We start from the raw sequence: 26,387 nt of genomic DNA, 5'->3' as shown, positions 1-26,387 counted from the left end.
ATCTATCCACACAATCTACCATACTTCTCATTAACAGACAAAGTACTCACAACTAACTGTGGCAACCCATTCCACTCGTTTGCCACTCTCCAAGCAAAAAATCTAGTCATCACACCCCTATTGACCACACCTTTATTTAACTTCCTGGGATGACCCTTTGTTCCTGTCCCTCTAGCCAAGGGCTGAAACATTTCCCCTACATCTATGCTATAAAATCTTTTAAGCAACTTAAATGTTTCTATCATACCCCCCCCCCTCTTTTTCTCTATCAACCAACTTCTGCAATCATGCACCTTCAATCTATCCTCATAGGGAACATTCCACAGGCCCATCACCATCTTGGTTACTTGTCTCTGAATCCTCTGAACAGCTTCTTCATCTTCAAGAAACCCACGAGACGACTAGACTTCAGCACAGTAATCCAGATGTGGGTGTTTCAAGGCCTTATAAAGAGGAATAACAACTTCCTTATCTCTGCTTGTTAATGTGTTCTTCAATAGCCAAGTAATCTTATGTGCTACCTTAGCAATATGTCCTCTAAACTTTAACTCTTTGTGTGCCACCACCCCTATATCTCTAGCTTCATCTTTTTCCTGGAGTACATGCATAACATGCATGCATCTAAAAATGCATAACTTTACATTTCTCAACATTAAACTGATACCCATTAACTTTTGCTTATAGTGACAGTCTATTTAAATAGTCCTGCATGCTCTCCATATCATGTTGATTAACTATTACTCTATCTAATTTCTCATCATCAGCAAATAACTAAATATTTCCTTTGAGGTTATTTCCAATATCATTTATGTACAAATTATACAGCAATGAACTGAACCTTGTGGCACACCGCTATCCACCTGTTTTCACCTCGGTTCTGCCCCTCCATATACTACTTTTTGATATCTGTCCAGAAGCCACCCTCTTATCTACTTAACCAGTATCATATCCATCCCCATTTGTTGTAATTTGTGTATCAGTGTTTCATGTGGTATTCTGTCAAATGCCTTTGTAAAATCCAGCAAAATCATCATGTAGCCATTTCCTTTATCCAACTCAGCTGTTACTTTATTATAAAACATTAGTAAATTACTAAGCCATGACCTTCACAAAACCATGTTGACCCTCATACAGTGTCATATTTTTATTTACCCATTCTTGAATTCTCTTTTTAGTCAATTTTTTCTAGTACTTTTGCCACCACGCCTGAAATACTGGAGATTATGGAGAGCTCTCCCTTAATAAACTTCCATTCGGTACTATAGAATGATGAACTGTGAAGAAAGAGTGATAGAGCATGAGAACTGATTAGAATACAACCAACACAAGCATATGTGTATACTGTAAGCAATTTTAATAAATAAAGTAGATATAAAATGAATGAACTGTAGTGGGCAAGGAAGTTAGGAAAATAAGTTGTTATGGAGAAGATATAAGAATGTGATTAATGACATCTGGATAAAAAACACAAAATGCAAGCTCAAAAAGTGATAAGCATAGTTGAGAAAGAAAAGTGCAGCCCAAGAATAATTGCCAGTCAGGTTAAAATAAATTCAAAGGGTTCATCTGTGTATAGATCAAGTACATTTTTGTGTATACACACAGTCTTCAACTTACAACACATTTCTGTTCTGATGAATCTGTCATAAGTTGGAAATCACTATATACTATATGATATAGTGATATGATATAGGAAGGTATGGATAAGTCACATCTAATAAGTAGTATCAGTGAAACTTGTTATAGAACCAGGAGTGACCTGTTATTTTTATATATGAACTGTATGGTTATGTTAACAATTAACATGCTTCAATGCTAATAATAATTAACCTTTTTGAACATCAGTAATAAGGCGAGACTCGTTTCATTTGAAGATACTGCTGCTGGAAGGATGAGTAATGAGTGCAGAGAATGAATCTGAGCAAGTATGAAGCAATGTGAATGAGAAGGAGAGTAAGGAAGGAGAGATTGAAGTTGTGCTTATGAATGAAGAAGTGGATAGCATGAGTGTAGAGAATGAGAGAAAAGTGTGCAAGAAAAACAGGAAAACAGGGACCCTCAGGATGGGTCGGGAAGCATAGCATGAGAAAAGATGATGCACCAAGAGGTCCTGAATGCTTATGTAGACAAAAAAGGGAAGGGGATGGCGTGGGATGTAGGGAAAACAGTTGGATATGAAAAAGGTTCTGGGATGAGTAAGGAGAAAAAGAATTGGCTCAAGGAAGGTATGGATAAGTCACATCTAATAAGTAGTATCAGTGAAACTTGTTATAGATCCAGGAATGAGCTGTTATTTTTATATACAAATGCTAGAAGTATCAGAAACAAGGAAAATGAAATCATTGCAGTGATTGAGTTCATTCACCCAAAAATTGTTGGATGAGGATGACATCCTAACAAATATAGAGATAGAAAGGTATTGTGTATTTGATGTGTGATGTGGGAGATAGAAGTGAAGAGAATGAAATACTTAGTTGGATGTTGCTATAGACCTAGTTGAGGGTAGTGGGTATGTGGAGGTTAGTGACCATGAAATGTATAAGCAAATAGCAAAAGGGTGATTGCTTTCGGAAATTTTTTAATTGCTGCAATATAGAGTGGAATGATGAAATAGCAACTGGAAATAATGAAAATGAGTTTCTTGGATTTTTCAGTGACAACCACCTCAGGTAGTATGTAACAGAGGTCACACGAGGATTGGGGGTCTTCTATTTGATCATCTCATCAGAGATGTTATTATAAAAGGTGTCAAATTTCCCTCCATTTGGTGAGAGTGACCATGAAGTGATTGTCTGGGTAGTTGCCAACAATGTGAAGAATTTTGTAAGGAAAGGGTATATATGGAACAAGGCACTGGTGATTATGAGAATCTCAGGAGACATCTTGTAACTGTAACATGAAATGAAGAGTTGGGGTGAAAGGAGATCAATGCCACTTAGGTGCTATTCAAGAATTGTCTAGTAGAAGTTATGTCTAAATGTATTCCAACGCTCAGAAGATTAAATAAGGTAGATGTGAAATGAATGAATGAGGAGATTAAGCAATCGATAGAGAGAAAAAAGGCATTATGCAAGCAACATAAGAGGAGTGTAATAATCAATTCCATGAGGAATACAAAGAACATGCAAGGAGGGTAACTCGGTTGATAAGGGTACCAAAAGTTCAGTATGAGCAGCAGTTAACTAATGAAATCAAATCCTAGGGAGTTTTTTCAGTATGTAGCCAGCAAAAATAAGAGTGATTATAGTAGGATGGCACTGATTGGAGAAAATGGTATAAGGACAACTGCTGTGGAGTATATAATTGAGATATTTAATGAGCAGTTCATAAAGGTCTTTCATCCTTGTGAATCTGACACCATGGAGAGTTTGAAAGCAGTCGATGTTCAATGAGGAGAGACTGACTGTGAGTGAGGAAGAGGTATATTGGGAATTAAGCAAACTTGATCTTAATAAGATTGTGGGAATTCATGATATATCATCACACATTTTGAAGGAATGTGCCAGGGAGTTGACATATTCCTTGACATATTTGTTTAATATGAGTCTTACATTGGATCATGTTCCAAAGAAGTTGAAGAATGGCAAGATTGTATTGATCCTATCATTCCTGATAGGCGGCATCTGTGAATAAGTTTCGTTAAACTTGTACTCCCGAATTTTATCATAATTGCAAGTATCTTTTTTGTGCAAAATAACCAGTAAATGAAATACAGAGGGTACTAAGGAGCCAGTTACTTCTACACAACTCGTAAGTACCTATAGGCCTTCATATAAGTTATTTTTCAATTAAAAAAACAGCCACGTGAAAGCGCCTGATATGCCTATCATCCGAAGTAAAGATGGCAGGCAGCAACAAAGCCTAACAACGAAATATTACTTCTAGTCTCATCAGCGTAGTGCAGCCGATAGCTAACAAACCAAAACACAATACGAAGTGCCACAGTTGTGAAACCAAAGTTACCGAAAGGAAAAAAGGTATATCATGCAATTTCTGTTGCAACTGGCTGCATACTTCCTGCGCAAAAATAGATGAATTGGCGCTCAACCTTTTTATTGAACTGAACCAGCCTTTTTTCTGTTCAATGTGCCTTCTTTCTGTTAAACAGCTGCTGAACCTAGGCAAGCGAGTTGAAAATCTCAAACAACACCTTAATAACACGATCGACACTTTCTCGTACAAAATCCGAAAGTTGGAAACAAAGCTCGAGATACTCAACGACCGGTGGGCGATCGTAAGTGCATCTGTACCTGCTAACGAACTCCGTGATTTAATCGCATTGACAGTACATGCGTCGTCACTCGAGACCGAAAACAGGAGACTCAACACCGTTATTCTGAACTTTCCGGAAGAAGAATTTAGCAAACTAGTAGGTAAATGCAACTTCGACCCCAGGAAAATCATCAAATGTCATCGCTTTGGTCCCATAAACAAAAGAAAGGATGGAACGAACTTTCCATGTCTCGTGAAAGTGATCTGTGATACACTGACAAAACACTTCCAAATTAATAACGGTGATAAATAGCAAGCTAAAGGACAGTTGCCCTCAATCGCATGTACGTGCTCAACCTGACTTAACCTTTGAACAAAGAGAACAAAGATGCCAACTCTGAAGACAGCTAGAAGAAAAACGCCAAACTGGAGACAACAGCTCGACCATAGACTACAAACAAACCAAACTAGTGCAAAAACCAAGTGATGCAACTAGTAGCTACCAAGGAGACCAGTATGCAGGCACTGCATAGGAAACGTGCAAGACCCTTGCGGTCAAAGCCATGCCCCACAGACCCTTGCATATCCACTACAACAACATCCGTGGTCTCAACTCCAGCCTTAATAGCTTTCACTATCATCTACAGTCAACCAAACTCCACCTACTCTTCTTAACAGAAACTCAAATTTCACCTTCCCCCAGCATCATCCATCTCAACCATCCAAACTATTCACTATTTAACTCCTTTCAACCCAAGAGTGGTGTGTGCGCATATATCCGCTCTGACATACCCTGCCAGAGAGCACCTAACCTAGAATCGCCCAACTTTGGCTAAAAATATCCCTCCCCCACGCAGTAAAATTCATCTGCTGTCTCCATCGCTCTCCCAATACCACCAACCACTCTGAGCTCTTTAATTTCCTCTCCTTAAAAGTTGATTTTCTCCAGTCCCACTATCCTAATAGTGAAATCATCCTCCTAGGTGATTTTAATGTCCATAACATCAATTGGCTTTCCTCTTCCAGTTGTACAGATCCTGCAGGCAGAGACACTGAAATATTTGCCATCACCAACGACCTTACACAAATAGTTCACAAGCCGATCAGAATACCAGACAAGCCAAATCACTGTCCAAATACCCTAGATCTCTTCCTTACTAATGACCCTTCCAAATATACAGTGAATGTTGTGAGCCCCATGGGTAATTCTGACCACAACCTAGTGCTCATCTCCTGCCCCATGCAACAACGCTTACACAGTCACACCTGCACAAGGGTAGTCTGGCATTATAACAGTGCCAAATCAGACAGCCTCTGAGACTACTATGCTTCATTCCCATGGTTGGACTATTGTTTGCAGCCTTCCAATCCAAACATATGCACCGAACACATCACCAAAGTAATCCTCACTGGCATGATAACATACATTGAACTGCCCACACCACACTGAACTGCCATCCCCTATCCAAACCCTGGTTCTCCAAAAGTTGTGCCAAGGCTGTACTAACAAAAAACCAGGCATACCACAACTGGCTCAAATTAAGACCTCCATCCTCCTTCAGTGCCTATACAGAAGCCCCAAACAGATGCAAAAAATTATCAATGATTCCAAAACAGAATTTGAACGCCTAACAAGCAGGAAACTTGCAGCCTGTCCTAGCAGCAGCCATGCCTTTTGGTCTCTTGCCAAAGCAATTGGTCGCAACTTTTGCCCTATCATACCCAGATGGCTCAATTGCAACATCACCCACAGAAAAAGTTAATCTCCTGGCTTCACACTTTGCTTGCAATGCATGCATAACTGACAATGGCAAATGCCCCCCAGTCATTCCAACTGCCCAACGTACAATGCCCCCTGTATCCTTTTATCAGAAAGAGATCATTAACCTGTTGTCAAAATTAGACACAAAAAAAGTCCCTGGCCATGATGGCATTCCTCCAATTGTCCTAAAGGTCTGTGCAGCAAAACTGACTCCTATCCTATGCCGTCTGTACACACTATCGTACTCCACTGGTGTATATATCCCAAAGCCTGGAAATTGATCTATATTCAACCCATTCCCAAAAAGGGAGACAAATCGCTGCCATCTAACTACTGCCCTATCTCACTCACCTCAATCCTATCTAAAGTGATGGAGAAAACCATTAATTCTCAGCTACTACTCTACCTTGAAGGTACCCAGCTATTAAGCAACTACCAGTACGGATTCTGCCAATGCTGATCAACAGGTGACCTGCTCTCATATATCACCCATCTCTGGACATATACCATGGAAAAATTTGGCGAATCCCAAGTAGTTGCACTCGATATCTCTAAAGCCTTTGACTGGGTCTGGCACAAAGGCTTACTGAGCAAACTTCCATCATTTGGACTGTCTCAGGACTTGCAGATGGATTGCCAGCTTCCTGTCTGGACGCACACTATGTGTAATGGTAGATTGCTCCCTCTCCTCCCACTATCTAACTAATGCTGGGGTCCCACAAGGTTCAGTTCTCTCACCGACACTCTTCCTTTTATACATCAATGACCTACTTCAGTTGACCTCCAACCCAATACACAGTTTTGCAGATGACAGCACATTGCACTCTTCCCTTTCATTTGATAAACCTTACCCTACACAACTCACTTCAACCCACAGAACATCAACCACAACATCCCTTAACACAGACCTCCAAAACATCCTCCGATGGGGCTCAGATAACCTCGTCAACTTCAACGCTAGTAAAACCCAGTTCTGTCTTATTTCCCGCAAAAAAGAACCATTTTCTCCCAGTATTATTTTTGATAGCACTCAAATCCCTAGACAAGATGAAATTTCTCTTCTTGGAATTACCATGACATCAGGCCTCTCCTGGCATAAACACATCATAACCATTGCATCCTCAGCTTCCAAAAAACTAGGCTTTCTCTTTTGCTCAAGACATTACTTCACTTCAAAACAGCTGTTAACCTTATACAAATCGCAAATCCGCCCAGCTATCAAATTCTGTTCTCACATTTGGAGTGAGGCTCCTAAAAGCTCCCTCAAAATGCTTGATTCAATACAGAGGAGATCAATTAGACTGATAAATGATCCACTCACTCCCCCCACTTTCACATATATGTTTAGTCTCTGTAATTTGTGTATTCTACAAATATTTTCATGGAAAATGCTCATCTGCAACAACATCAATAATTCTCCCACTCTGTACTAAACCCATTAGAACATGTACAGCCACCTCCCAACATCCCTTCACAGTACACCTTGAAAGTCACAGAACAAGTTTCTTTTCTCCTCCTTCATCCTTGCTACTGCTGTACTGTGGAACAGTCTTCCCTCTGAGGTATTTCCCAAGGAATACAATATACAGGCTTTCAAATCAAATGGTAACAAGTTCCTCCTTTCCCATCCCACTACCCATATACGGTACTGAAGTACTATAGGTTGACCAGCCAACCTCATATATGGGCCCAACATAAAAAAAAAAAAAGATTCATGAAGGAGATAACTAAGCTCAAGCATGAAATTATATGCCAATCTGTGTGTCAGGTGTTGTAGTTAAAGTGTTAAAGAGGCTGGTGAGAATCATGATCCAGAATTGGGTTGGAAACAATGGTGTTTAATGGACATTGATTAGCTAAAGGGAGGTCATGTTTTTATATTCTACTTATTACAATAAGGCAACAACAGCATGGGATGTGGAAGAAGGATACACAGTAGTATATTAGATTTTGCAAAGGCTTCTGATAGATTACAACATGATAAGTTGATAGTCAAAGTAGATCAGATGGGATTGGATATTAGATCACGGCATTGGATTGGAGATTGACTGTCTGATAGGTATCAGTAAGTTGTGTAAGGGGAAGCAATATCCCAGAAGAGGAGCATCACTAGTGGTATGCCTCAGGGGTCTGCTTTAGGGCATTGTTGTTTATCCTGTATGTTAATATTATTTGGGAAGATTTGAATGGGGATATTCAGTTGGTTGCAGCTGATATGATGCAAAGTTGGGATGAACTATGTAGAGTACAGCAGATGTTGTTGCATTAGAAGACTTGAATGTTTCAAAATGTAAGATTTTAAAATTTGGAAACAAAGATGGTATCTATGTAGAATTTACTCTTTGTTGGAATATATTGTTGAAGGTGGAGGAAATAAGGGAAATAAATCTTGTGCTGATGGTAGATAAGGGTGTAACATTTAGAGGACATGTTGCCAAAACTATCAAGACAACACAGTGAATTCTGCAATGATGCAGAGGAAGCTGACTTGTAGAAGTTCCATTGTATAAGGCACTGATGATCTTGGGGTGATGATGGATAAGGATATAAAATTTAGAGGACATATTTCCAAAATTCTGAGGACAACACAACGAATTCTGGCAGAGTGATGTGGGAGATAATGACTTGTAGAAGTAAGGAGATTCTGGTTCCATTGTATAAGGTGCTGACTAGGCCAAATGTGAACTACTGGTTCAGATAAAGATATTGGAGAAGGTCTAGATGCGATTGACTGAAATAGTTTATGATCTCTGGAATGTTGTGTCTTGCAATTTGCAGAGTCTAGTGAATAAGAGGAAGAGTGATGGCATGATAGAGACAACATACATGTTGGTAAGACATTATAATGTTAACTTTGAAGAGAGTTTTTTTATAAAATGAAGGGAGATCAGAGGAGAATAAGTGCTCATATCCTCCTTACAGGAGGATGTGAGCAATGGGGCGAGAAGCTTTTTTTTTTTTTTTTTTTGTGGGTTGTGAATGATTTGAATGTATTGCCTGAGCACATGATGTCTGCTGCAGAGAATTTGAATGTGTTTAAGACACTATATGATGAGCTTGTGTGTGTGTGTGTGTGTGTGTGTGTGTGTGTGTGTGTGTGTGTGTGTGTGTGTGTGTGTGTGTGTGTGACATAAGGGATCTCCTGGATGAGTCTTTTCACTCCGAGGGATCATAATAATAATGATAATAATTTTTCTATTTCATGTATAGGATCTTGTCTTTTGGGGATTATCATTGCATTTCTTGGTGCAGATCTTTTCATTGCTTCATGAATTCTTTCTTTATTTTTCAAAATAGTCAATATTTTGAAGTAAAAAAGACCTTGACATGATAATTTCATTCTCATGATGCTCTAATATTGTCACTCTCACTCACAAGAAGAAAAAAAAAAAATCACAAATGAAAAATTTTGTATGCAAATAAAATCACAACAAGATGCTAGTCAGCATGTTAGACACTTAGACTCAAACATTCGTGTGTAGAGGCTTAAGTGCTGTGAGGACATCATGTTGGAGGCTTAATGGATTTTTTACAACACTTAAAAAGAATTAAAATAGAATTTAATACTTTCTATATTTCATCCTAGTCACTAGGACATCTACGGGGATTACAGAAACAATTAATGTAACATGCACACACAAATCTTACAATACTAAGCCCAACCACGTGGGTGACACTAAAGTCCTATCTAGGTGGAGCGCCCTCTAAGGGCGGTAGTAGGTGGCCTGGAATGTAAGGTGGACCTCTGGCGATGAGTGTTTCCCAAATCTTCGGAAGCTTAATGCAACCGTATTTATTAAGATTTGGTTGGTTTCTGAGAGCTGCTGCTGCTGCTGCTTCTAAGAAAAGTCTCTCTTTCTTGAATTTGCTGTGGTGGAGCATGGTGGTTTTCTTCTATGATACTCTGTGGGTGGTGTCCAAAACATGGTCAGCCAAGCCTGAATGTTTGCATATTAATAGTTATGTTTGCATATGTAAGACTTGTGTTCCTCCAGGCGGATGGATGCTGATCTGCCTGTCTGTCCAAAGTACACCAGCTTACAGGAACAGGGTATTTTCTAAACTCCAGGCAGCGAGAGAGGAGGGAGTTGTTCTTTCGTACAACGGATAAGGGTATCAAGTTTGCAGTAGGGCTTATATGCTGTGTGTAGGTTGTACTTTTTTAGTATCTTGGCTATTTTATCAGATGTGCCACGGATGTAGGGTATGGTGATGGCATTTTTAAAATCTTGTTGACGGGGAATGGGGAGGAACTGATTATTTTTTTTGATACTGTGTTCGCTGTAGCCATTGGAGAGGAAAGTGTTGTGTATGTGGTTAAGCTCAGTAGTAAGGGCGGTTCCGCTGGAACAAAGATTTTGGGCTTTCGTAATAAGAGTTTTGAAGATGCCATATTGTTGTGAGGGGTGGTGGTGGGAGAGTTTGTGAACGTATCTGCCTGTGTGTGTGTGGGTTTTCTGTATACAGTGAAGGCAAGTGTATCATTAGGCAGGCGTGTGACTAAGGTGTCTAGGAAGGGTAAACAGTTGTTCTTTTCCTTTTCCATAGTAAACTGGATTCTTGGATGTAGGCTATTAAGATGACTGAGGAAGGAGTCTAATGTGTCTGGGCCATGAGGCCAAATAGAGAATACATCATCTACATATCTTAGCCAGATAGAAGGTTTGAGTGGGGCTGAGTCTATGACTCGTTTTTCGAAATCTTCCATATAGAAATTGGCAAGGGGGGTGAGAGGGGGGAACCCATGGCAGTTCCCTCTATCTGCTTGTAGATTTTGTTCTTCCAAGAGAAATACCCAGAGTTAATGGCAAAGGAAAAGAGATCTAAGATGTCAGAGGGAAAAACGATTTTTTTTTGAGTGTTGTAAAAAATCCATTAAGCCTCCAACATGATGTCCTCACAGCACTTAAGCCTCTATACACGAATTCTAATCATTCATGGAGAAGATCTAGCACGCAAATCCAAGCAATGCGGTAAGTCAAAACTACGACTATCTAGGCAACTAAATAGGCTGGCCTTTCTAAAAAGATGTCGGGATACAAGAGTGATACCGAACTGCGTTAAAATGAAGATCAATTTCCATTCCAAAAAAGCACTCTGTATATATATAACTGCGCCAGCCTGGCATTACTATGCGAGCAAATTGCCTCTACTCGTGCCACCCTCTCAGTGATGAACGCCGCCATTGGCTCCTTACATTCAGAGCTCTCCACCGTTCTTAACCCAGAACTTTGGTCGATTCTCTCTGGCATTTTGGAAACCTCCGCACAGAGAGAATTTCAAAAAATAAAAAATAAACACGTCAAGAAATATAGCAACCTGGTTAAAAATAAACCACAACCACAAATTCAACCGCTCCAGACAGTAGTAAACCTCTCTTCCAAAAGGCTCAACGACGATGCCATCAGCGCCCTTTGCCTCGGCCGTAATTTTGCCGTTGCTCCGAAGGAAGTGCCGGTGCTCGATGTTATGGTTAACATCGAACGGGGGATCGGTCGCTTATCGTCGGAGATAGCCAACAACATCAGGCTTGACGTAGCCAACATCCTCGCTCATTCTTTGCCTCCAAAAAGCAACTTATCATATGCCCAACGCATGGCTCTCCTGAAACTGCACAAAGAAAAAAGTATTCTGCGCAAAGAAAAAAGTCATCACCAGAGCGGATAAGGGTAATGTCACAGTCGTTCTTAATACCAGTGAATACAATCGTAAAATGAACATTATCCTCCGCGATCGCGCTACCTACATCACGCTAGAACACGACCCCACAAAAACACAGGCTAAGAAATTAAAAATCTTACTTAAAAAAGTAACCTCCTGGCCCCTTGAAGTCACGAAAAAACTCAAACCTTTTCACCCCCCCCCCCCCTGAATATACGGTTTACCAAAAATCCACAAACCCAATTCCCCACTCAGACCTATAGTAGATGCCCCCAATGCACCTTGCTACAGACTGTCTAAACAGCTGGCCAACTCTCTGACCCCCCTAACCGGAAGGTCCACTTCCTATATAAAAAACTCGACCCATTTTAAAGCCCTCACAGAAAATTTAACCTTGAATAATGCAGACATATTGGTAAGCTTTGATATCTCCTCTTTGTTTACCAATATTCCCCTAACTGACACCTTATCTCTCTTAGAAAACGTTTTTCCCTCTGACATCTTAGATCTCTTTTCCTTTGCCATTAACTCTGGGTATTTCTCTTGGAAGAACAAAATCTACAAGCAGATAGAGGGAACTGCCATGGGTTCTCCCCTCTCACCCCCCCTTGCCAATTTCTATATGGAAGATTTTGAAAAACGAGCCATAGACTCAGCCCCACTCAAACCTTCTATCTGACTAAGACGTAGATGATGTGTTCTCTATTTGGCCTCATGGCCCAGACACATTAGACTCTTTCCTCAGTCATCTTAATAGCCTACATCCAAGAATCCAGTTTACTATGGAAAAGGAAAAGAACAACTGTTTACCTTCCTAGACACCTTAGTCACACGCCTGCCTAATGATACACTTGCCTCCACTGTATACAGAAAACCCACACACGCAGGCAGATACATTCACAAACTCTCCCACCACCACCCCTCACAACAATATGGCATCATCAAAACTCTTACTACGAGAGCCCACAATCTTTGTTCTAGCGGAACCACCCTTACTACTGAGCTTAACCACATACACAACACTTTCCTCTCCAATGGCTACAGCGAACACAGTATCAAAAAAAATAATCAGTTCCTCCCCATTCCCCGTCAACAAGATTTTAAAAATGCCATCACCATACCCTACATCCGTGGCACATCTGATAAAATAGCCAAGATACTAAAAAAGTACAACCTACACACAGCATATAAGCCCTACCGCAAACTTGCTACCCTTATCCATTGTACCAAAGATCAACTCCCTCCTCTCTCGCTGCCTGGAGTTTACAAAGTACCCTGTTCCTGTAAGCTGGCATACTTTGGACAGACAGGCAGATCAGCATCCATCCGCCTGGAGGAACACAAGTCTTACATATGCAAACAAAACTATGGCCATTCAGGCTTGGCTGACCATGTTTTGGACACCACCCACAGAGTATCATGGAAGAAAACCACCATGCTCCACCATGGCAAATTCAAGAAAGAGAGACTTTACTTGGAAGCAACAGCAGCTCTCAGAAACCAACCAAATCTTAGTATTGTACTAGGACGAAATATAGGAAGTATTAAATTCTATTTTAATTCTTTTTGAGTGTTGTAAAAAATCCATTAAGCCTCCAACATGATTAGACTCAAACAGTATCCAATATGGCTACCTTGTCATACCTTGCCCAATCGATGTTATTATACAGTGGGCAGAGAAGTCATTATTAGAATTTACAACCAAATGTCAGGAATCAATAATAATGGGATGTATTAATGGAAGGCCACATATCATAAGTTGAGGTATGTGACTTATGAACATATATACAGGGTGGCGCAAAAGTAGCGAAGGGGTTTACAATAATAATAGCTTTTTAAATTGTAAGTTTTGAATTTATTTCTCTTCAAAATAGTAAGATATAATCCATGGAGAATTTTATGAGCTAAGTATGGAAGACTATGTCCTGTAAGTGACTGCCATTTCAGCTTCACAAAGTGGGGACTCTTTTGAGAACATTTTTCATTACGTGTGTCAGAGTATCTGCCGTTAATTCCCATATTTCAGCTCGAATGTTCTCCTTGAGCTGCTCTATGGTTCTGGGTTTATTCACATACACCCTCTCCTTAAGATGTCCCCAAAGGAAAAAGTCAGGGAGCATTAAATCTGGTGAACAAGTGGGCCAATTGAATGCAGAATTTCTTGAGATTAGACATTTGCCAAAAATCTCCCTTAAGATTCCTATCGTGACTCGAGCAGTGTGTGCAGTTGCCCCATCCTGTTGGAACCACATCTCTAGAGTATCAGCAAGAGCTGGTCTTAAAAAATTGTTGATCATATTGTCATATCGCTCACCGGTTACAGTTACGGCATTGCCATTGTTGTCTTCAAAGAAAAATGGTCCAATAACACGTCGTGATGCAACTGCACACCAGACCATACATTTAAGTGCTGAAAATCCCATCAAGCATCGGATCATCGAATTCAGAGGGTGCATTTTGTGCATTAAAATGATGCCGATAGGCTCATTAGGTCTGGATTATTGAACATGTATACATGTATTCTTTATTGAAAAAAATAAAGTTCTATGATCTTGGTTCATTGCATAATGGTGTAACGTTTCATACTGAATCTTCCAGATATACTTCACAAGCTCTGAAAAGAAAAATTAGAACAACACTGAATTTCAAAAAGTTATGATTTTTTTCAACCACTTCACTACTTTTTGTGCCATCTTGTATAGGTGTATGTGTACACACACACATACACACTTTTTTTTTTTGCATAACAACCTCACCCTTTGCAGGAGGTTGCAAATCAAATAGGATATCAGTGCCGATTATGGAGAAAAGGTTGAAGAGAGTTTTGGAACATGTTGATATGATTTTGAATAGCTGGAAGTTGTAAGACCTTAGCAAAAACTCTGTGGTTTTCAAAGCACAGAGGCAGATGGAATGAAAGAGGAGGATGAGAAATTGGTTGTACATGTTTGCAGTTTAGTGGAATAGTGCCCATAAAAATACCTATAAAAGAGGCATAACAGAAAATGAGAAAGTGTGACTGGAGTGAATCTGTAAGAAAGATAGTCCTATTAACTAGATAGTCCTCTCTTTGATAGCATCAAACATATTTTGAGAGTTTTTTTGTGCATTACTCCATATATGAGAACATTATTCTTAGATAATATGGATTTGAGATTTTTACAGTGTTACGAACTGTACTGGTGAAAACTAATGTCTTGAGTGGAAAAGGACTTTTTTTTTTTTTCTTTTTGAAGACAGAGAAGGTTATGAATGTGAGTATGCTTATGCCAGAAGAGTCTAGAGGTGTAAGTCAGTCCAAGAAGAGATATCTGATATCATGTGGAGAGCTTGGTATTATGAACTGTGAGGGGAGGAAAAGTGTTAATTTTCAACCATGAAATAATACAATTTTGTGTTTTGGTGATGTAAAGCATAAATTTGTCCTCAACCTAATGAAACATGGCAAAGAAATCAGTATTAAAAGATGGTGATTTTTGAAGAGTCTCTGAGTTGTGAGAGGTATGAATGCTGCAGAGTTTGACAAATAAAACTAAGGAATGGAGAGTGTACTATAATCAGCATCATAAATGTGAATAGGTTTTGAGGCTAGTGACAGAAGGTCATTTATAAATAATATTAAAATATAATTGCAGCAGAATTATTGCCAATTCTCTATTTTATATTTAATTATTTATTATTTGTTTTATATGACAGTATTAAATAATAATATATTTATGGAAGTTTTTTCACTTGGCTATGCTGCTAGTTATATATTGGATTTTATCCTTTCTCCAAGTGTTAGCAAATAACGTTTGTGCCTGAAGTACTTTCAGGACCGGGGCAACTCGTGGTAAAGGTAGTATAAGTTCTCATCACTTGCCTTAGTATTTCCCATAATGCAAAGCACATCTCCTTGTGGACATGTATAATGGCCCTTCCCTTAATGCATAGCATTATAGTATACATGTCTGCAAGGAGATATGCTTTGCATTATGGGAGATGCTAAGGCAAGTGATGAGAACTTATATCACCTTTACGACGAGTTGCCCCGGTTTGCACCTGAAAGTACTTCAGGTGCAAACTTTGTTTGCTAACACTTGGATAAAGGATAAAACCCAATATATAAATATAGTTCATTACAAAAAAGTGAAAAATGACTAAAATCAGTAAGCTTTATGATTTACAATTATCAGGAGGACAGGGGAAAAAATCTTGTGAGTAATATCAGTATTTTCCAGGTGAATTAAAATTTTTATAGGGATACTTTCAGGATTTTGTCACATGACTACAGTAACCATCCGTATAAGTAACCATCCGTTGTTATCCCAGATGAGTCTTTGACTCCATGAGGTCTTGGGGTAATAATAATAATAAATTTAAATATGGCTAGAACTTCATGCTGAATCAAACGCTCTGAAATAGCACAAAAATATTATTAAATTCCTGATGACAACTTAATCATGTTCTTGTGCCTTAGATAATGTTTTCACAAGAATTTTTGTGAAAACATTATTAATCAATAAAATAACTACTCAGTGAATTAGTAAATAAAATTCATCAGATATATTGGCAAACTGTTCCCATCCCCTTCATTATAAGTTGTGCAATAAATTGTCATTTCGCAATCTGTTATCAAGTGATTTTTTTTTTCATGAATTATGTTCATGGTGAATTTTCTTCCTAAAACTTGCCAGTCAGTAAACTCTTTCTTTATGAACTGTTTATGTTGATGAAGAATAAGAGGTAAGTATTATTATCTTCAAACCATGGTATGAAAGATTCACCATGGGACCACCTCTGTCTCTCTCTCTCTCTCTCTCACACACTTCTTTCAACAGATAGCATGCATCATATCCAGATTTAGCTGGACTTCTATAGATGTCCTGGCCGGTTGGGGGGGTTAAACACACTCCTTCCTGTTAAGGGTTAATGATATGCCTATATGTACACTTTGGATCTGTTTTAAGCTATTATCATATCAGATTATCCTTATCTTGCTAATGAATGCAGTCATTATTTTACTGCTTTTAACCATCTTCTTGAGCCTTTAATATCTTTATGGGAGATTTTATCTGAAACATCAGTTTTATTCTGTGTTTTTTTTTTTATTTTTACAACCATGTAATTTATGTGTATTTATATGGATTTTTTTTAAATCAATACTCATATTCCAACTTTATCTGTCATACACCTTATAAATTGTTTATATACAATTTTTTTTAATCATTTACATTTCTACTTTACTTGAGTGAACATAGGCCTTGCAGTTTTGTAATCATAGATTCTAATGTGCCAATAGAACCCAAATCAACCAAACAAACAATCCTTACTATGTTGATTACCCATCTTACCTCTGCTTAATACTTAATAAGCTTTCCTATCACATTTCTCCTTATAAAATTTTTCAGCATTTTTTTTCCTGTCTCCTGCTTAATGATGCCAGGAGACAGGAAATCCTCATATCTTCCCCAGCAAAATAACTCTTTCTGGATATTATTATTATTATTATTATTATTACCGCCCCAAGACCTCATGGAGTCAAAGACTCATCTGGGAGGTCCTTTTATCACACACACAGCTCATCATATCGTGTTTTAAACACATTCAAACTCTTTGCAGACACCACATTCTCAGGCAAGGCATTCCAATCATTCACAACTCTGCACGAAAAAAACCTGCCTCTCACTCCCCTACTCACACTACTCACATCATATGATGCACTCTGATATTGCATCTCTCAAAATGGTCCCTGACCATTTTCCAAACAATGCTAGCATTCTTTCCTTGTGATTTCTTATAATCTGAGTTGCTCTCCAAGTTTGTTATAATCTTCCACTCTTTAGTTTCTCATATGCCCCTTCTCAACTGGCAATTTTATGCTTTTCCACATACCAGGTCAAGGCCACATCATCATTCTTGCCATTCAGAGGCAAAATTGTTCCTTTTTTTGGTTATAGACTCTGAAAATCCATGTTTACTTTAGTTATTTATCACTTATTATCTTTATAATTCCATTTCCTTTCCCTGGTGTATCCTTTCCTCCTATTATTTCCCAGGAGTTTAAAGTCCTCCATTATAATACTTGACTTGTGCTCACTGACAGCTGAAACTCCAATGCATGCTATTTACATATTCCTTCACTTTCAAGCCTAGAGCAGTAATAACAATAGACTATATAATTTTGTCCTGTTCACTTCACTGCCGTTAAGCTAAAATGCACTGCCTCCCATAACCTTGCTACTGCCTTCACTTAGTGATATTCCAGAGAGGAAAGTCACTAGTGGAGTACCCCAGGTGTCTGTTTTGGGACCATTATTGGTTAATTTATATGTAAATAACATTGGAAGGGACCTAAATGATGAGATACAGTTATTTCCAGATAACGCAAAGTGGAGAGAGTTACTAGAAGTAGAGCAGATGTTGTAGCTTTGCAAGAGGACTTGAATAGACTGCCTGAATGGGTGAGTATGTGGGATCTCAGCTTAATGTAGCAAAGTATAAGGTTTTAAAATTTGGGATAAAGAATATGGGATTGGTGGAGATATCTTAGAGAGGGTGGATGAGAAGAAAATTCTGGGGGTGATGGGCATAGTGACTTGAAATTTTATGGACAATTTTGTTTAAATTGTGACAAAATGCAGTGGATTATGGGAATGATGTGGAGAACACTGACATGTAGAAGTAAGAATGTTTTGATTCCATTGTACAAGGTTTTGATCAGACCGCATATAGATTAATGTGCACAGATTTAGTTGCCTGGATTTCAAAAGGATAATGAGTTGTTTGAGAGGGTTCAGAGATGATTGACTAAGTTGGTTTCTGGTCTCTGGAATGTGGAATATGAGGACAGATTGAGAGAATGAAAATTACAGAGCCTAGTGGGCATGATTGAGATGTATAAGTTGGTAAGAGGCCATTACCAGATTAACGTGAATGAGATTTTTCATCGAATATTTGAAAATGGGGAGAATGAGAGGCCATCCCTGGAAGGTGGAGAAGGAGGATGTGAACAGGGGGTATTAGGAGTAGATTCTTTGTGTAGAGAATGGTGGGTGATTGGAATGTATAGGCTGACATTGTGGAGAGTACAGAGACAGTAAATACATTAAATTCAAGGTATGGTGAGCTGTGTGTGTAAGAGTGGGACCTCCCATGATGAGTGGGGGTCTGATGATGATAATAATAATTCCCATTTTCACACTTACTCACCTTGAAGGTTAGTCTGCATATTATAGACTTACCTATTCTCTCTCTCTCTCTCTCTGGCCAACACTTTCTCCAGACATCCAGTTCCAAATATATTAAGGAGTGGCCATCATTCTGTATAAGTCCTGTTTTCCTACACAACCTACTTTGATTCAATTGCTATTTATTATCAGTTCACTATTATATTGTTAGAAAACTTACACTATTTATTCTCCTACTCGTATGTTTTACTTCATCCAGTAACTCTTTCATGTCATATTTTTGTTTCTTATTTTCTACTTTCAAACCATTTATACCAGCCAAACTATGATCAACTCTTTCACTTTTCCTCTTTATATTCTAATAGTACAGCTGATGCATTTACGATGAGTCCTTGGACTCCCTGTAGGTGTGAAATAATAGTTTAATCTTTGCTGAAAGAAAATATAATTATGTAACAATTCTCATCAAAGACACCCTTGATTACTGACTCATGATACAATACTATCTTCTTTCTCTTCCTCTAATGCTCTTTACTCAAACTTCCTCTTTTATATCATTCCTCAAAGGAAGTGAAAGTAAGTGATAAGGGAGAAAAAGGAAGTATAAATGAGGACAGAGAAGTAAGGTGCAGCAGAATGAGAGATAGTGAGACTGTGGGAGTGACATAGTGTGAAATTGTCAGAATGTAAAATATGATGCAACAGTTATTCAAAATGAAAAATGAAATGAGGAATATGCAAAGTGATATTAGACGTTTAGTGGAAACTAATGAAATAATCAAAAGAATAAAAGGAAAGAAAAAATGGTTTAAGTGGACATAAGGAGAATGTAAAGGCCAATATCAGGAGGTTATTGAGAAGAGTGAAAGATAACCATATAGTGGGAAAGATTATCAGTGTGTTGTCAAGGTATGACAATGATGAGTTGCGACAGAGAGGCAGAATCATGAATGGTATACAGTTGCAAATGGTATACTTTGCATCCTGCAAAGTATACAGTTGGTGGAGAAACTTTAAAGGAAGTACAGGAGATGAGAGATCTTGGAGTGGTGGAGAACAAGGACCTGAAATTCAGGGGCCACATTGCACAAGTTGTGAAGACTTCACATCGAATAATGGCAATAATGCGGAGGACCCTGACATGCAGAAATAAACGGATTATGATGGCTTAGGATTATAAGGCCTTGATCAGACCTCATGGATTATTGTGCACAGATTTTGTTGCTGGATTGTCACGGTGATGAGGATATGTAAGAATGGGTCCAGAAAAGATTCAAAAAGGTGGTCAGTGGTCTTTGGAATGTGGAGTACGAAGACAGATTTAGAGAAAATACATTACAAAGCCTCAATGAGGTTTATGATTGAGACATATGAGCTAGTCAGGGGTTGTTAGCAGTTTGATGTGGAAGAAATTTTTCATAGAATGGGAGAGGGAGGGGGAATAGAACAAGAGGCCATCACTAGAAACTGTATAAGGAAAGTGCGAGCAGAGGAGTGAGGGAAAATTTCTGTATATGGAGAGTGATTGTTGAGGGGAATGCATTGCCTGAGTGTGTTATGGATGGTTGGATAAGCTTTGCTTGTGATAGTATGTACCTCCCTCAATGAGTTTCTGATTCCATGGAGGTCAGATGTTAATAATAATAATAAGTTTTATTTCTTTCTTTTCTATCTGCAGCACCACTTCTAAAATCAGAGATGACCCTGATTTTATCCCCATTTCATGCTACTGAAATGGGGATAAAATGAAATGAGGGTGATCAGAGATCACCCTCACCCCATGCCCTTATGTGTGAAATGTAAGCCCAAATGTAACCAAATATGCTATTAATTTTCTAAAATATATATTCTCCCTGATTAGTGATGTCAAATTTATGCTTTCTTACAGATTAACCAGATTGCAAATTTTTGCCATTTTTAAAATTTATTTTGATAGGATAAGCATATTAGATAAACATGCATTATGGCATTTAGAATTGCTATATTATACTTGATGATGTTAAATAATATATAAAATCTGATGACTATCTTTTAATTTTATCAATTTTAGTAATTCTAAATAATAACTTAATTAATAACTTAATAACATAAAAAATTTCTGTTTAATGCGATGCATTTTCTTATTACATTACATTTTGTTATTTAAAAAATCAATTGAAATTTCAGATTGAAAATAGAATTATAAAATGCTATTTTTGCTGTCAATTTGTGTAAAATATTTATTGTAATGATGATGATAGTCTATTCTATATTTAGCTTCATATTATTTTTATCTTTTTCCCCTCTCTCTCTCTTCCCTTCCCCAACTTTCCATATTTTAGTTTGGGCCATATATATATTGGACTGACTGGCACACAAAGGCCATCGAACGTGCTGATAAAGATACTGGTCGAAACAGAATTGTAATCAGAGATAATATTGAATATCTCATGGAAATCAAAATTGTATCTGCACAAAGACAAACAGGTTGACTATATTTAAATTGCTAATACAGTTATAGTATCAGATTAACTTATTCTGCATGTAAAGTTAAAAATTATTTCTTGTGTATTAAATTATTATAGTACACAAAGCATGAATATTTCTTATCAGGCATGAATCAACAGTCACATTGCATAAATAAATATTTCTGTCTTTTCATCATATCACTAAGCTTTCTGGAATAGAATTTAAATAGAAAGTCAAAAATTGATTTAATATTGATTTAATAACTGATGTAATAACCAATTATACAGCCCAGTGTTTCATAAGACAGGATTTATAGTTTAAATGACTTGTATCCTTTGGCCACAAAATATCCTGGATTTGAGGCCCATCTAAAGAATTGCTTTTCAACTGAAAGTGAGTTAGATGAATTCATACAGAATTCAGAAGCTTTTCTTCTCAGAAAACTAGAGTGCTCTCCCTACAAAGCAGGCTTAATAATACAAGAATACATGCATTTGACAGACATTCCAGAGTGTGAAAATTGGATTATCTTCCCTGCCTGGGGTAAATTAGGTTATGTAATTCACTTGGCCACTCAATATAATATATATATATGAAAAATGAGATATTTCAGGAGAATTCAAATAGACTGTTTAACTGCAATTACTTGTTCAATGTTGCAAAGTTTTAAATTTTTGAAACCAAACATGGGATGAGAGTATCAAGGTATACAGTTAGCAGGGATATCTTGCAGGAGTTTTCAGTGAGTGGAAAGTGACCTAAAATTTAGGTAGCACATTTCTGAAACAGTGCAAAATCACAATGGATTCATTTCATTAGATGTAATTAATTATGAGGTGTCGAATTGCCCTAAAATTACTGAGAGTGACTATGAAGTAATTACCTGGATAGTTGCCAAGCATGTGGAACCAGAAGGCTAATGATGAGAAGCTTGGAAGTCAGCTTGCACCTGTAGCATGAAATGGGGAGGTGGATCAAAAAGGAGATCAATACTGCTTGGGTGCTATTCAAGAACTATCTAGTAGAAGCAATGTCTAAATGTATTCCAAGGGCCTGAAGCTTAAATAAGCTAGGCATGAAATGGATGAACGAAGAGATTAAGCTGGAGGAAGTAGGCATTGTATGAAGGCAGCATAAGATGAATAGTAATAATGAATTCCATGAGTAGTACAAAGAACAGCCATATAGAGTGACTCAGTTGGTAATGGTAGCAAAAGTGCAGTATCAGCAGCAGTCAGCTAATGAAACTAATAAGAATTAAGAATCCTAGGAACCTCTTTCGATTTGTAGCCAGAAAAAAAAAAAAGGAATGATTATGATAGGATGACACTGACTGGAGAAAATAGTAACAGTAATCCACTGTTTATGTGACCCTAGATGATCATATAAACTTTTGAAGCTAGCATTCCCAGTCAAACTGGGGATGCAAGTTTCATCATTGAAAGTTTGAGAGCAGTGGATGAGGAGGAGGGACTGTCTATGAGTGAGCTGCAGGTATATGAGGAACTGAGCAAACTTTAAGTTAATAAGGCTTTTAGACTTGATGATATATCACCACTTATTTTGAAGGAATGTACCAGAGAGTTGACATCTGCCTTGGCATATTTGTTTAATATGAGTCTTACATTGGGTCAAATTCCAAAGGAGTGGAAGGAAGGGAAGACTGTACTGCTTCATAAGGGAGGTGAAAGAACTCAAGTCTGAAACTATACACCAATCTGATTGTCAGATGTTATATCTAAAGTGTTGGACAGGTTAGTGAGAATTAGGATCCACAATCAGGTTGAAAACAGAGTTTATTATCTTTGACGGTCAACATGGATTTGATAAAGAGAAGTCATGCTTTAGTAATCTACTTATTTACAATAAGGTGATAGGTGCATTGAATGAGGGAGATTGATATACAGTAGTGTACTTAGATTTTTCATAGGCTTTGGATAGAATACTGCAGATTAAGTTGATAGTCAAACTGTAGCAGATGGAGATGAATATTAGACTAGTGGATTAGAGATGGCTATCTGATAGATATCAGCAATTTGTGTATGGGGAGCAACATGCTCGAGGAGGAAAGTTACTCTTTTTGTGCCTGAGGGGTCTATTTTAGGGCCATTGCTTTTTAACCTGTATATTAATTATATTAGGTTAGATTTGAATGAAGGGATATTCAGTAGTTTGCAGATGTTACAAAGTTTTGAATAACTGTGAGGAATTGAGTTAATATGTATGAGACTAGGGATGCTAGTTCAGTGTTGTGAAATGTAAGGCTTTAAAATTTGGAAAACACAATACGATGTACAATTGGGGATATATTGCTGATGGTGATTGGTGATAGATCCTTATTCACCATCTTGGGGTGATGGTGGATAAGGATCTAAAATTTAGAGGACACCTTTAAAAATTGTGAGGCACAACACAACAAATTCTGGCAGTGATGCAAAGGATACTGACTTGTAGAAATAAGGAGATTCTGGTTCCATTGTATAAGGCCTTGATTAGTCCGTGTATGGTCTACTTTGCATAGATTTGATCCTCTGATTTCAAAAGAATGTAGGATATTGTAATGAGACCAGAGGTGACTGGCTAAGATAGTTTCTGGTCTGGAATGTTGAGTTTGAAGAAAGGTTGAAAACATGCAATTTACAGAATCTAGTGGATAGGAGGAAGAGGTATAATATGATTGATATACAAGTAGGTAAATGGTTGTTATAGGATTAAATTTGAAGAGGTGTTTCACAAAATAGTGGGAGATGGGGGGGGGAATGAACAAGAGGACATCCCTGGAAGCTATATAAGGAGGGAGTGAGAAGCAGGTTTTTTTGAATGGAGTGTTGTGAATGATCAGAAAGCAATGCCTTATAGTGTGGTTCCTGCAGAGAATTTCAATGTGTTTAAGTCATGGTATGATTATTATTATCATCATTATTATTCAGTCCTCCATGGAGTCAAAAGACTCATCGTGGGAGGTCCTTCCTAAGAAACACAAAGTCTATCATACCACTCCTTGAACTCATTGACCGTTCTCGCTCTCACCACTCCAACAGGCAATGCATTCCATGGTTCAACCACCCTCCATGCAAAGAAACCACTCCTCACCCTCTTGCTCACAGTTTCCTTTGATAACTTCCAGGGATGGCCTCTTGTCATCACTCCTTCCCCCTGTTCAACCAAGCAAAAGAATTCCCCAGTGTCAACCCTGTAACCACCTCTCAACAGTTTAAAAGTCTCAATCATATCACCTCTCCTTCTTCTATCCACCAAGCTCTGCAGTCCACATTCCCTCAGCCGATCCTCATAACTATCATTGTACAGTCCTGAACCCATCTTTGTTATCCTTCTCTGTACTCTTTCCACAGTTAATTTATCCCCTTCAAATCCTGGGGACCAAATCTGAGAACAATAGTCCAAGTGTGGTCTGATCAGAGACTTATACAATGGAATGATAACCCTCTTATCTCTGTAGGTCAGTGTCCTTCTCATAATAGCAGCAATCCTCTGTGTTACCTTCACCACCTTTGCAATATGTCCCCTAAACTTCAGGTTTCTATCAATCATCAACCCCAGATCTCTTGTCTCCCCTACTTCCTCCAGTATAACTCCTCCCATAGAGTATGCAGCATCCCATCGATATTTCCCAAACCTCAAGACCTTACATTTTGCTGCATTAAACTGAACCCCCATTCATTTGCCCATTTATCCAGCTTATTCAAATCCTCTTGCAGGCTGCCGCATCTGCACTATTACTAATAATCCTTCCCAGCTTTGCATCATCTGCAAACAACTGAATATCCCCTTGCAATCCACTGACAATGTCATTGATATAAAGGTTAAACAATATAGGTCAAAGTACGGAGCCCTGTGAGAACCCACTTGTAACCCTCTGCTTCCTTGAAACTGCCCCACCATACACAACTCTCTGATACCAATCGGATAGCCAATCCTGAATCAAGTTGACCAATCTCACATCCAGCCCATGTGCTGCAGCTTAAATATCGGTTTATCATGTGGCACCCTGTCAAATGCCTTTGCTAAGTCTAAGAAAATGGCAGTATATGCCTTTCCCTCATCTAATGCTCTTGTAACTTTATCATAAATGACTAGCATACTGCTAAAACAAGAGCACCCCTTCACAAATCCATGTTGGCTCTCACAGATAACATTACCTTCATCTGCCCAATGCTGTATACGGTCCTTCACTGCTTTCTCCAAGATCTTACTAACTACTGATGACACATAAACTGGCCTATAATTAGACACTTCCAGTCTGCTACCACCCTTATGCAATGCGACTATCTTACCTTCCTTCCATTCCTTGGGCACCTTTCCCGCAGCCAGACTTTCATTGAAAAATCAGATCAAAGGCACTGTCAGTTCCCTAGCACATTCTGTCAAAACTCGTGGTGAAATACCATCCAGTCCCACAGCTTTTCTGACATGCAGAGTACTCAGTATCTGAAACATACTCTCCTTCTGTACCTCCAGACCTCGAACCAGTCCTATCCCTCTAGCATTAAAACTGACTCCTCCAGGATGAAATACTCCAATAAAGTGTTCATTGAGCAATTCCACTATGTCCTCTGCATCAGTCACTCTATTCCCATTCTTATCCCACAATATCATTCTTCCACAGTCATTTCTTCTCCTAAACTGTCCACATATCTAAAAATTCCCTAGGATTTTCTTTGGATCTTAGGGCTAATCTCCTCTCATATTCCAGTTTCGTCTTCCTTACCATACTAGTCACTCTTCGGGCCTGTGTCTTATACTCTTCATGCATCTTCTCTTCACCTGTCTCTTTATATCTCTTCCACAGCCTCTTTTTCGCATGCAATTCCTGTTTAATATTGTTTGTCATCCACTTTACTCCAAATTGTGTCCTCTTGTTCACTCGTATACAACTTACCATTGCTGCTAACAAATATTCTTTCATAATTTCCCACGCGCTAATGATATCCCGGCCTTCCAATTCCTCCCTCCATGAAACTTCCTCTAGTTGACGTCTAAGACTATTATAATCACCTGCCTTATAATTCCACATACGTTCCCGTCTCGTTGATACTCCTGCATGTCTATTCATTTTCCAAGTCAAAACCATATGGTCACTCTCTCAAACTGGTGGGAGAGATGTCATCTCAGTT

The 26,387-nt window shown here is 38.4% G+C and overlaps 1 protein-coding gene across 1 annotated transcript in view; it reads left to right on the top strand.

The window, feature by feature from the left end:
- Positions 1-26,387, top strand: part of LOC150092820 (low-density lipoprotein receptor-related protein 4-like) — a 1,164,745-nt gene that overhangs the window by 1,026,742 nt on the left and 111,616 nt on the right. Inside the window, exon 31 of the mRNA XM_090414290.1 lies at positions 21,126-21,270. Within this exon, the coding sequence (XP_090270416.1) occupies positions 21,126-21,270 (145 nt within the window). The remainder of the gene's footprint in view (positions 1-21,125; positions 21,271-26,387) is intronic.

Source organism: Typopeltis vanoorti, chromosome 25 (genome assembly GCF_054136105.1).
Source record: "Typopeltis vanoorti isolate ZY-2024b chromosome 25, IOZ_Tvanoo_1.0, whole genome shotgun sequence".
Classification (NCBI taxonomy): Eukaryota; Metazoa; Arthropoda; class Arachnida; order Uropygi; family Thelyphonidae; genus Typopeltis; species Typopeltis vanoorti.
The sequence above is the reverse complement of the archived record's forward strand: the minus strand, read 5'-3'. Positions and strand labels throughout refer to the sequence as shown.